At 53.3% G+C, this 12392-nt stretch overlaps 1 protein-coding gene across 2 annotated transcripts in view; it reads left to right on the forward strand.

Moving 5' to 3' along the window:
• Positions 1-12392, forward strand: part of LOC123745433 (choline transporter-like protein 1) — a 218860-nt gene that overhangs the window by 97896 nt on the left and 108572 nt on the right. For both annotated transcript variants that reach the window (XM_069300865.1, XM_045726001.2), the window contains exon 3: positions 8848-8964. In XM_069300865.1, coding sequence (XP_069156966.1) covers positions 8848-8964 — 117 coding nt within the window. The remainder of the gene's footprint in view (positions 1-8847; positions 8965-12392) is intronic.

A 12392-nucleotide genomic window follows, 5' to 3' on the forward strand; every position in this document is an offset into this window, starting at 1 on the left:
GATCATTTCCCCATCCTTGTTTCCTTTTTTTCTTTTCGCCCTTCTCTCTCTTTCCCTAGGTGGCAGTTTGCTAAGGCAGACTGGACCCTATTTACCCTCAGTGCTGCTCTCTCTGACCTTTCCCTTCTACCTCTCTCTCTCGCGCTCTCCTCCTCTTTCATGACACTGTCTTCAACGCTGCCCTCCGCTCTATTCCTCGCTCTTCCTCTCGGGGTCCACGGAAGTGCGTTCCCTGGTGGAATGCGGACTGTGCTCGGGCTGTCCGCTGTAAGCGTGCAGCCTGGAAGAGGCACCGCCGTAGGCAAACGACCAATTCTTTTCTTTTCTTTCGGAAAGCGAGTGCGGTGGCCCGTAGGGCCATCCGTACGGCTAAACGTGAATGTTGGGCATCTTATGTCTCAACAATTACGTCCGAAACCCCTCTGGCCCAGATCTGGAAGCGTATCCGCAATATAGCGGGTAAGTTCGTTCCCGATGTTTCACCGGTCCTTCACCTCCATGGTACTCTTGTGGCTGACCCGTTGCAGGTCGCTTCCGAACTGGGTTCCCACTTTTCTTCTGTTAGCTTTGGTCTTCATCTTCCCCAATCTTTCCTTCTTCGTAAACCTGTCCTTGAGTCTCGTCCTTTAGATTTCTGCACTCATCTTCAGCTTCCCTATAATGATCCCTTCTCTCTCTCTGAACTTCGTTCTGCCCTGGCCCTCTGCGGTTCTACGGCGGCGGGCTCCGATGGTATTCATTATGAGATGCTTCGCCATCTCCCTCCGAGCACGTCTCAGTATTTAATGAGTCTGTATAATCGGATCTGGGAGTCGTCGTCAGTCCCTGAGGACTGGCTCGATGCCGTTGTCCTCCCTGTTCGCAAACCGGGGTCTCTGGGTACTTCCCCTAAGGACTTTCGCCCTATTGCTCTCACAAGTTGTGTCTGCAAACTCTTTGAACGTATGGTCAACGTTCGTCTGATGTGGTTCCTGGAACACCATCACCTCCTCTCCCCTTCTCAATTTGGTTTCCGCAAGTGCCGCAGCACGACAGATGTCCTGGTGAACTTGGAGGTCTATATTCGTACTGCTTTTGCTGCGAAGACCTCCGTTGTTGCCGTCCTTTTTGACCTGGAAAAGGCTTACGACACCACTTGGCGTTATCATATCCTATCTCAACTTCATTCTTTTGGCCTTCGTGGTCTTCTCCCTCTCTTTCTCCGCAGCTTTCTCTCTCATCGTTCCTTTCGGGTGCGCCTTGGTACCGCTCTCTCTCCCTCTTTTCAGCAATACGAAGGTGTGCCCCAGGGTAGTGTTCTGAGCACTACTCTTTTTCTGGTTGCCCTCAATGGTCTTCTTTCCTCTCTTCCTTCTGGTGTCTTCTCTGCTCTCTATGTCGATGATCTTACCCTTTGTTGTCAGGGTGATGATTCGCCTCTCCTTCAACGCCGGCTTCAACTTGCAATTGATGCCGTGTCGTCTTGGGCCACAGATCATGGCTTCAAGTTCTCTACTTCTAAGACTTGTGCAATGACTTTTACGCGGAAACGGGTTGTTCTTCGTCCCTCTTTGTCACTTTATGGTCATCCCCTTGAATACAAAGATTCCGCGAAGCTTTTGGGGTTATTCCTTGACACTCGTTTGTCTTGGTCTCCCCATATCTCTTACCTCCGTGTTGAGTGCTCTAAGGCCCTTACCCTCCTTCGGGTCTTGTCCCATCCTTCTTGGGGGGCAGATAGGCGCACTCTCCTTGCTTTACATTCCTCTCTCGTCCTGTCTAAGCTCGATTATGGTTGCCCTGCTTACTCGTCTGCTTCTCCTTCTACTCTTCGCCGTCTTGATGCTTTGCACCATACTGGGTTGCGCCTCAGTTCTGGTGCCTTTTGTTCGACTCCCATCCTTAGCTTGTATGTTGACACTGGCTTCCTGTCTCTCCAGGACCGCCGTGATCGCTACTGTCTTCGCTATCTTGCGCGGTCCTTGCAACATCCCTCCTCTCGCCTCTGTCGTGCTTTAACTTTTCCCCCTCCTGCGGTTCCTGTTCCTCTTCACCACCTCCCTCTTTCTGTCCGGTTATCTCTCCTACAGGATTCTCTTTCCGTTCGTATTTCTGATGTTTCTCCTCGTGTTGTTCCTTCTTTGCCCCCGTGGAGGGTCCCTCTTCCGCGGTTTTGTACATCCTTGACCCGTATCACTAAAGCTTTTACCCCTCCTACGGTTCTAAAACGCCTTTTCCTCGAACACTTTTCTTCTCACTCCCGCTCCGTTTCTGTCTTCACCGATGGGTCTAAGTCAGCGGACGGTGTTGGCTACTCTGTTGTTTTTCCTGATCGCACTTATATGTGTCGCTTGCCTCCGGAGACTAGCATCTTTACAGCGGAACTTTATGCTATTCTCTATGCTCTTCATCTCCTGCTTTCTCGTTGTCAGTCTTCCTTTGTAGTTGTTGTTGACTCTCGTAGTGCCCTCATGGCTCTCGGGTCCTTTAATCCGGTTCATCCAGTAGTTGTCGAGATCCAGCATTGGCTGTTTCTTGTTCACAGTAAATTTAAGTCGGTTGAGTTTTGTTGGGTTCCCAGTCATATTGGTGTGTCTTTAAATGAGCGTGCGGATGCTGCCGCCAAGGAAGCTGTCCGCTCTTGTCCCATCTCTCGTAAAGGCATTCCGTATTCCGACTTTTACCCGGTTATCCATTCCTCAGTCCATACCCGTTGGCAGGCTTCTTGGTTGTCTGTTACTGGTAACAAGCTACGTACTCTTAAATGTTGTGTTTCCTCGTGGCCGTCCTCCTTCCACCGTAACCGGCGGTGGGAATCAGCTCTGCGAATTTGCGTATTGACCATACTCGCTTAACCCATGGTCACTTGATGGAGCGCCGCCCTGCTCCTTATTGTCCTAGTTGCATTGTCCCTCTTACGGTCGTGCATGTCCTTCTTGAATGTCCTGACTTCCAGGACGAGCGTGTGTCTTGCTCACCTGTCCCTCGATAGAATTCTTGGTGACTCGGATACTTTTGATATCGTTCGCCTTATGCATTTTTGTTCTCGTATTGGCATCCTTGGTGATATTTAGCGCCCTCTGATTATTTTGCGTATTTGATGGTGCTACATAGCCTTCCTGGTTTGGTGCCTTCTTTTGATAATTACTTACTTATGCATGTACCACCCGAGTTAAATAATCCATCCTTGTCTACCCTGTCAATTCCTCTGATAATTTTGTATGTGGTGATCATGTCTCCCCGAGCTCTTCTGTTTTCCAGCGACGTGAGGTTTAGTTCACTCAGGCTTTCCTCGTAACTCATGCTTCTTATTTCTGGGACTAGCCTAGTGGCATACCTCTGAACTTTTTCCAGCTTCGTCTTGTGTTTGACAAGGTACGGGCTCCATGCTGGGGCCGCATACTCCAGGATTGGCTGTACATACGTGGTATACAAGGTTCTGAAGGATTCCTTACACAGACTTCAGAAAGCAGTTCTGATGTTAGCCAGCCTCGCATACACCGCTGATGTTATTCATTTGATTTGGGCTTCGGGAAACTAAATTTGGCGTGATATCAACTAGATCTTTCTCTGTCCGTTTCGTGAAGGACTTCTTCTCCCATTCGGTATTTAGTGTCTAGCCTCCTCTTTCCTCCGCCTAGTTTCATCAACTTGCATTTACTTGGGTTGAATTTTAGTAGCCATTTGTTGGAACATTCATTTAGTCCGTCTAGGTCATCTTGAAGCCTCATCTATCTTCCTCTGTTTTAATCCTCCTCATAATTTATGCATCATCAGCAAACAATGAGGGGAATGATTTTATTCCCTCTGGGAGATCATGCGTGAGAGTGAGCGACGCGCACAAACCCAAGCTTCCTGAAACACGCTGTACAATGACCCACGGGCCGTCGTGACTAGACACGTTAAGGATTCCTGTTCTGGTGTTTTTACAGGAACGTGCCACAGCCTTGAGAGCCCCGCAACACCACCAGCAGCACACACGGCAGCATAAAGTCGGGACAAATCAGCAACAGGTGTAACTTAACGGTTTACACCGCCTCTGTTGTAATATAGAGGCATAAATCTCACCATCTGCAGGACCTGAGGCCTCGCACACGACCAACATGTCGTCCCCCACTTGCTAGTCTCTCCCGGGAGTCGTATTTACGTATTTGCTAATTTGAAAAACAAACTAAAATTTGTTAGTACTGCATGTTTAATTACATTAATTGTGTAAATTTGTGGTGGTGAGTGAAAGACAAGGTGAGCCAATCTCCCCCCCTTCCCAAGAGTGCTACAGGGGTGCCGTGTATTCACCCAATCCTCGTTTGCCATCTCACTCTCCACTCGATAATACTGACAGATGGCTATAATAATTATTACACTGAAAATGGTGATCAGGTGACTGTTCCGTTTTCTCTCGTCATATAAATAATCAATGGAATGGAAGAAGTAGACGATCAAAAGTTACAATAATATGTGATTATATATATGTTTAGTGAGGACGTGTTCAAGGCCGGTGAGTGTTGGAGCCTAACTGGACCGTTACCCAGCCGCACCTTCCTTTGTTCCCAGCTTTGTTTCCTCCCATTTCTCTACTCCCGCTCTTGTTTATCTTATCACTGCCGTCTCTCTCCTATGTAGTCATACTGGCTTAGCGCTTTCTCCTAAAAAATTCCTTAACTTAACTTCCGTTTCTCTTTATGTTCAGGTTGAGCTCTCTGGCGGTGGCAGTAGCCAGTAATATTGACACTCAACAGCTCCACCCGCCTGTAATAATTCATGAAGTGGCCCCCCTCCCTCTGGTGCAGGGGTGCCACGACCCCCTCTCTCTGGTGCAGGGGTGCCTCGACCCCCTCTCTCTGGTGCAGGGGTGCCACGACCCCCTCCCTCTGGTGCAGGGGTGCCACGACCCCCTCCCTCTGGTGCAGGGGTGCCACGACCCCCTCCCTCTGGTGCAGGGGTGCCTCGACCCCCTCCCTCTGGTGCAGGGGTGCCACGACCCCCTCCCTTTGGTGCATGGGTGCCTCGACCCCCTCCCTCTGGTGCAGGGGTGCCTCGACCCCCTCCCTCTGGTGCAGGGGTGCCACGACCCCCCCCTCCCTCTGGTGCAGGGGTGCCACGACCCCCCCCTCCCTCTGGTGCAGGGGTGCCACGACCCCCCCCTCTCTCTGGTGCAGGGGTGCCACGACCCCCTCCATCTGGTGCAGGGGTGCCTCGACCCCCTCCCTCTGGTGCAGGGGTGCCACGACCCCCTCCCTCTGGTGCAGGGGTGCCACGACCCCCTCCCTCTGGTGCAGGGGTGCCACGACCCCCTCCCTCTGGTGCAGGGGTGCCACGACCCCCTCCCTCTGGTGCAGGGGTGCCACGACCCCCTCCCTCTGGTGCAGGGGTGCCTCGACCCCCTCCCTCTGGTGCAGGGGTGCCACGACCCCCTCCCTCTGGTGCAGGGGTGCCACGACCCCCCCTCCCTCTGGTGCAGGGGTGCCACGACTCCCTCCCTCTGGTGCAGGGGTGCCACGACCCCCTCCCTCTGGTGCAGGGGTGCCACGACCCCCTCCCTCTGGTGCAGGGGTGCCACGACCCCCCCCTCTGGTGCAGGGGTGCCACGACCCCCTCCCTCTGGTGCAGGGGTGCCACGACCTCCCTCCCTCTGGTGCTGGGGTGCCTCGACCCCCTCCCTCTGGTGCTGGGGTGCCTCGACCCCCTCCCTCTGGTGCAGGGGTGCCTCGACCCCCTCCCTCTGGTGCAGGGGAGCCACGACCCCCTCCCTCTGGTGCAGGGGTGCCACGACCCCCTCCCTCTGGTGCAGGGGTGCCACGACCCCCTCCCTCTGGTGCAGGGGTGCCACGACCCCCTCCCTCTGGTGCAGGGGTGCCACGACCCCCTCCCTCTGGTGCAGGGGTGCCACGACCCCCTCCCTCTGGTGCAGGGGTGCCACGACCCCCTCCCTCTGGTGCAGGGGTGCCACGACCCCCTCCCTCTGGTGCAGGGGTGCCACGACCCCCTCCCTCTGGTGCAGGGGTGCCACGACCCCCTCCCTCTGGTGCAGGGGTGCCACGACCCCCTCCCTCTGGTGCAGGGGTGCCACGACCCCCTCCCTCTGGTGCAGAGGTGCCACGACCCCCTCCCTCTGGTGCAGGGGTGCCACGACCCCCTCCCTCTGGTGCAGGGGTGCCACGACCCCCTCCCTCTGGTGCAGGGGAGCCACGACCCCCTTCCTCTGGTGCAGGGGTGCCACGACCCCCTCCCTCTGGTGCAGGGGTGCCACGACCCCCTCCCTCTGGTGCAGGGGTGCCACGACCCCCTCCCTCTGGTGCAGGGGTGCCTCGACCCCCTCCCTCTGGTGCAGGGGTGCCACGACCCCCTCCCTCTGGTGCAGGGGTGCCACGACCCCCTCCCTCTGGTGCAGGGGTGCCTCGACCCCCTCCCTCTGGTGCAGGGGTGCCACGATCCCCTCCCTCTGGTGCAGGTTTGCCACGACCCCCTCCCTCTGGTGCAGGGGTGCCTCGACCCCCTCCCTCTGGTACCGGGGTGCCTCGATCCCCCCCCCTCCAGGTACCGGGGTGCCTCGATCCCCCCCCTCCAGGTACCGGGGTGCCTCGATCCCCCCCTCCCCAGGTACCGGGGTGCCTCGATCCCCCCCTCCCCAGGTACCGGGGTGCCTCGATTCCCCTCCTGGTACCGGGGTGCCTCGATCCCCCCCCCAGGTACCGGGGTGCCTCGATCCCCCCCCAGGTACCGGGGTGCCTCGATCCCCCTCCTGGTACCGGGGTGCCTCGATTCCCCTCCTGGTACCGGGGTGCCTCGATCCCCCCCCCCCAGGTACCGGGGTGCCTCGATTCCCCTCCAGGTACCGGGGTGCCTCGATTCCCCTCCAGGTACCGGGGTGCCTCGATTCCCCTCCAGGTACCGGGGTGCCTCGATCCCTCAGTCAATGACGAGCCGTACCAGGCCTCTCTCTAATTTGAAATTCTAATTTGAAATGGCAGTAAAGTCCATGCCCTCGCCATCCGGAGGAAGGAAGAACAAAGGTATAAGACTTCCAACCACTGGCCGAGACGTACCAAGCTATGTAAAGAAGAGAAGGAGAAGAGAAGGGAAAAGAGAAAGAGAGAGGATAGAGAGAGAGAGGGAGGGAGGTGGGGAGAGAGAGAGAGGGGGGAGAGAGAGAGAGAGAGAGGGGGGGGGAGAGAGAGAGAGAGGGGGGGGGAGGGGATGGGATGAGATGGTATGAGGGGTGCCTTTCCTTCGTGGTACTGGGGTACTACCACTTCTCTGGTAATTTAAGAGAACCTCCCGCCTACAAGTCAGGGACCTTCCGGACAATATCAGTTCATTAGAGAGGAAGGTGATCTGCCCTTCATCCTACGCTGCTGCACGGGTCTTCTCACTCCTCTTATCCTCCTCCTAACTTAGCCCTCGGTTGGGTTAATCTTACAGCCGTTTTTAAGACTACTTTTTGAGTGTGTTAAGAACCCCTTGCAGGTTATTGTACAGTGTTACCTTAACCTACAGGCACACTGGGCATGTGGCCAGGGCCGCCCCCCCCCCATGATTCATACAGGCACACTGGCCACGTGGCCAGGGCCGCCCCCCCCCATGATTCATACAGGCACACTGGGCATGTGGCCAGGGCCGCCCCCCCCCCCCATGATTCATACAGGCACACTGGGCCCGTGGCCAGGGGCGCCCCCCCCCATGATTCATACAGGCACACTGGCCACGTGGCCAGGGCCGCCCCCCCATGATTCATACAGGCACACTGGCCACGTGGCCAGGGCCGCCCCCATGATTCATACAGGCACACTGGGCCCGTGGCCAGGGGCGCCTCCCCCCCATGATTCATACAGGCACACTGGGCCCGTGGCCAGGGGCGCCCCCCCCCCCATGATTCATACAGGCACACTGGCCACGTGGCCAGGGCCGCCCCCCCCCCACGATTCTAGGGCCCATCATGCAATGCTGCCATATTGTTCATGAGAGATCTCTTGGCTGAGTGGATAATTACTCGACCTCCCACTGGAGCCTGGGATTCAATTCCCTTTTTCAAAAGATGTTTATGATATAAATATTGTGCATAACTATCTGATGGTTATGGGGGGGAGTTATCTTTACTTTAGTGGACGAACTTGACCCATCACCTAGGGTAGGAGGCCCCAACCCGTTCTCGCACTTTCGTATAGTCAATATTGACTTATTAAATACGTGCATATGTGACATACTAAAAAAACTAGGTTATCTTGAAAAACTTCATAGAAAACACCGACCTTACCTAACCTTCTTAGTATGTTAAGATAAGCATCTTATTGCTTCGTAATTACAATTATTACTTAACCTATACCTATAATACCTATACCTATAATAGGTTAAGTAATAATTGTAATTACGAAGCAATAAGATGCTTATCTTAACATACTAAGAAGGTTAGGTAAGGTTGGTGTTTTCTATGAAGTTTTTCAAGATAACCTAGTTTTTTTAGTATGTCACATATGCACGTATTTAATAAGTCAATATTGACTATACGAAAGTGCGAGAACGGGTTGGAGGCCCAGTGCATTGTTCCGCCCAGGGCTTACAATGTTGTTAAGACGGTCCTCGTAATGCAGTCCTCTTCTGTCTGATTCTTTTCATTAGCGTTGTATCATTTGCAACCATGAATATGAAAGAGTTAATTTCCTGTCAGGTTGTTAATGATATTTACGGTACTAGAGACGGGATGAGCCCGAGTACTGACCACTGTGGGGGGCTACTACCCATCTCGAGTGCGTGTGGATAAGAATACCGTGTAAGTCATACATACTCTCCATACCCCTTCCCCATCTTGGACACACAAGGGGTCGCAATATGCATTATACGACCCATGGCTTTTACAGTGTTCTCCCGCAGGTCAATGGGAAGGAGTTGGCGCCCCCCGTCACTGACGACTTCGATGGCCCACTTAAAAACCGCGTCTGCCGAGATGTCATCTTTCTCATCCTCTTTATCGCCTTTGTCGTCGGCACAGTGAGTTACTCTCTCTTGTTTGTCACACCGGATATGTGACCGTGTGCCTTGGTCCATGCATGATTTATTTATTTATTTTATTTATTTGTACAAGAAGGTATAAATAAATAAAATTATTTGTAATTAAACATGTATTGTTTAATTACGAAAATACTGTTAGAAAATTATTAGTTGGAAACAGTGCTCGTAGTGATGATTGTGTAATTTATAAAATATCTTGTAAAGACTGTAATAGGTTCTATGTTGGGCAAATATCTAAAGATTTGAAATATAGAATTTCGCAATATAAATATTTTGTAAAACACAGCCAATTGTCTAATGCTTTATTTGTTCATTTGTCAGAAAATTCTCACCAAATTGATTGGGAGATGACTTCTTCAATAACGAATTGTAAAAATACTTTCAATAGGAACGTAATTGAATCTGTTTTAATACAGATTAAAAAATCATGTAATTTGTATATTAACAGTGGTTTGTATAATTTAGATTCGTTTTTTATTGATCAGTTAAAGGACAATTTGAGTAGGATCATTGATACACATTTGTCTCGCTAATACTGTACCTTGTTAATATCCACTATCTTATGATATTAATATCCATGTATGGGGCTATTGGCCTATATGATGCAGCTCCTATTTATATCCACCCAATCCCATTCATATATATGTCACTGTATCCAACATTATGTTTTGTTAACTCACCTAGTATGTATTGTCATGGGGGGGGAGGGGGGAAGGGGGTGCACTGGGGCTCCGATAGCAGGGGGCTGCTAGGGGCTCAGGAGACAGTACTCAGTCTCTCCGATCATGTGACTCCCCAAAATACCTGGTCCCACAGAAGAGGACCAGTAATACCCACCACCGCAAGTCTTCGCTCCCACCACTAGGGGGTGCCACTGATTCGCCCTGGGGAGCACTTCAGTCAACCACGGGGAAAGTATTAGCAATTCTGGCCTAGACCCATGAAGGAGTGAAGGAAGACCCAGGCTTACCTTTTAACAATAACTTACCCTGAGTCTTGCCTGCCAGACCCCCTCTGTGGTGCCTCCTTGCCGTGGTGAGGGCTCACGTACACCTCCCTGGGACCGGTGTAGGTTGCCTGTGCCCCCCTCTCCTGCCCCCTCTTTGGGTGGTGTACATGCTGATGGGCACCATGTAGGGGCCTTGTAAGCCATCGGACCACCTGCTGAAGGGGTCGCCTGTGAGGGGCCGCCCTGAGTGGATGGTTGGGTGTCCAGGCTGGGGCGATAGGTGGACTGGGGTCTTAGCACCAGTGTGGGAGAATGGACGATGTCGTAGGACTCCCCTGTTGAAAAGGGGGAGCACCACTGGGGACGACGCACCCTTCCCGCACTGCCCCATGCTCGGCCTCCCTGGCTGCCCTGGTAGGTGGTATCCCTTGGTTCCAGGTCCCAACCTTTTGATTTTGTTTGCTATGTGGATGACGACACGACTTCTCTTACCCAGGCTCATGGAATGGGAGACCAGGCCCCTGAGTCGGACCATCCTGGAAGGCCAGGTTCTGAAGCCCCCGATACAGGGCCTGGTTTAGGCCCAGACCGAACTCTTCCTCCCAGCTCCCCTCTCTCCTCTGTGATTGGGTCGAGCCCCAAGCCTGCTGTGGTGACTACCTCGTCCCCTTGCACGGCTCCATCTCTTATTGTGACTACTGCGCCTTATGACCTGTCTCTCTCTCAAGGTTCTCATCGCCATCCCCGCCACGGCCGCTCTCGTATGCTCCCTTCCCATGCTAATTCATACCATGCTTTGTTTGGTCCTGCTACGTGGACTAAGTGCTTTGACCTCCATCCTTTAGATTCAACTCCTGACGATTTTCCCTTCATTGGCATCTTGTAGATTCAGTAGATGCCTCTGTTACCTTCGACCCAACCCGTCTTGGTACCCGTGTCGTTGCTGCTCCTTCTCAGGATGCAGCCACCCGCTTGGCCGCCTTATCCTGCATTGGCGCAACCCCTGTTCGAGTCTCAAAGAACGCTCGGTTGAATGCCAGTGTTGGCACTGTTCTCCTCCCGCACCATGTTGCGACTGGTGTTAGGAATCTCAAACACAGCCAAGAGAATTTCAAGCATATCCTCGAGACCCAGGGTCATTCTGTCCTCCAGGTGGATACATTTACTCGTCCCCCTCGTGGTCATCGCCGTCTGCCCCTTCGGGTTGTGAAGATTACCTTTGATGGTAGCTCCCTTCCGCCCTCTGTCATTCTTGCTGGTGCCAGATGCTCGGTTCAGGAGTATATTCCATCTCCTCGGCTCTGCAATAAGTGCTGGAGGTTTGGGCATGTGCCTTCAAATGCTCTAGTCCTGTCTCTCTCTGTCCCATGTGTGGAGGCGAGGGTCACTCTAAGTTGGAGTGCACTTCTCCCCAGGCCCACTGCCTCAATTGCGGTGAGGCCACCCTACCTTCTCCCACACATGTATACGTTAGAAACTTGAGGCGGCCGTCCTTAACTTGAAGCACCGGGACTGTTTGTCTTTTCCTGAGGCTCGGCTGTTCATAGTTCATAGTCTCCCCTCTTTCGCTGGCGTTTCCTATGCTCGCGTGGTGCGCTCTTCCTCTCCTCGTCCTTCCCACCTTCCTCAGTCTCACAACCGTTTCCAAGCCTTCGACCCGGACACGCTCGCTACCACCTCCCCTGTTTCCCTCCGTTCTGTCCTGGAGGGTCCCCCTCATGGTTCTCTGTCTTGGGCTCCCCTTCTTTCTACCCAGTCTGTCATGTCTCCTGTGTCTTCTTTCTCTTCTCCCTCTGGTCCTCCTCCTCGTCATTCTCCTCCATCTCTTGGCTCTCCACGCCACCTGACTGTGCAGGCCGATGTTCATCGCTCTCCTTGTGGTCGTGTTGTTCGCTCTCACTCTTCTCCTATCGAGACACTGGAGTCTGTTGCCCAGTACATTGCTGCTGGGCCGCCTGTCTCTTTGAGTCAGAAGCGGAAACCTGGCTCCTCTCCTTCCTCCTCCCCGGTAGGTAAGAAGGCTTCGCTTTCTTCTTCGCCCCCTATCTCTGCTTCTATCGTTCCTTCCCCTGCCTCTTCGGTGGTGGAGCCCCCTGTTCCTACTATGGGGGTTTCTTTAGCCCCCGGTTCCATCTTGGTTCGTGCCCTTGCTGAGGTGCGCTCCCCTCTTTCTGCCCCTCCTCCTCCTCCAGACCCTGCTCGTCCACCTCTGGTCTGTCCTCCTGCTTCTTTCCCTCTTTATTTACTCAGTTTACCCATGCCCCTTAACCCTGACTTCGCTGACCCTGATCCTGACCCAGTGCTTCTTTAACGTGCTGTGTTTCTTTTTCACCTTTGTTTCTTCTTTGCTCTCTGTTGCTCTCCTCTCTCTCTTTTTGCCGATACCTATTCTTCAATAGAACATCCGTGGATATTACGCCAATTTCCTTGACCTCTAACTTATAATTTCGCAGTTTTC

The sequence above is a fragment of the Procambarus clarkii genome, chromosome 44 (genome assembly GCF_040958095.1).
Source record: "Procambarus clarkii isolate CNS0578487 chromosome 44, FALCON_Pclarkii_2.0, whole genome shotgun sequence".
Taxonomy (NCBI): domain Eukaryota; kingdom Metazoa; phylum Arthropoda; class Malacostraca; order Decapoda; family Cambaridae; genus Procambarus; species Procambarus clarkii.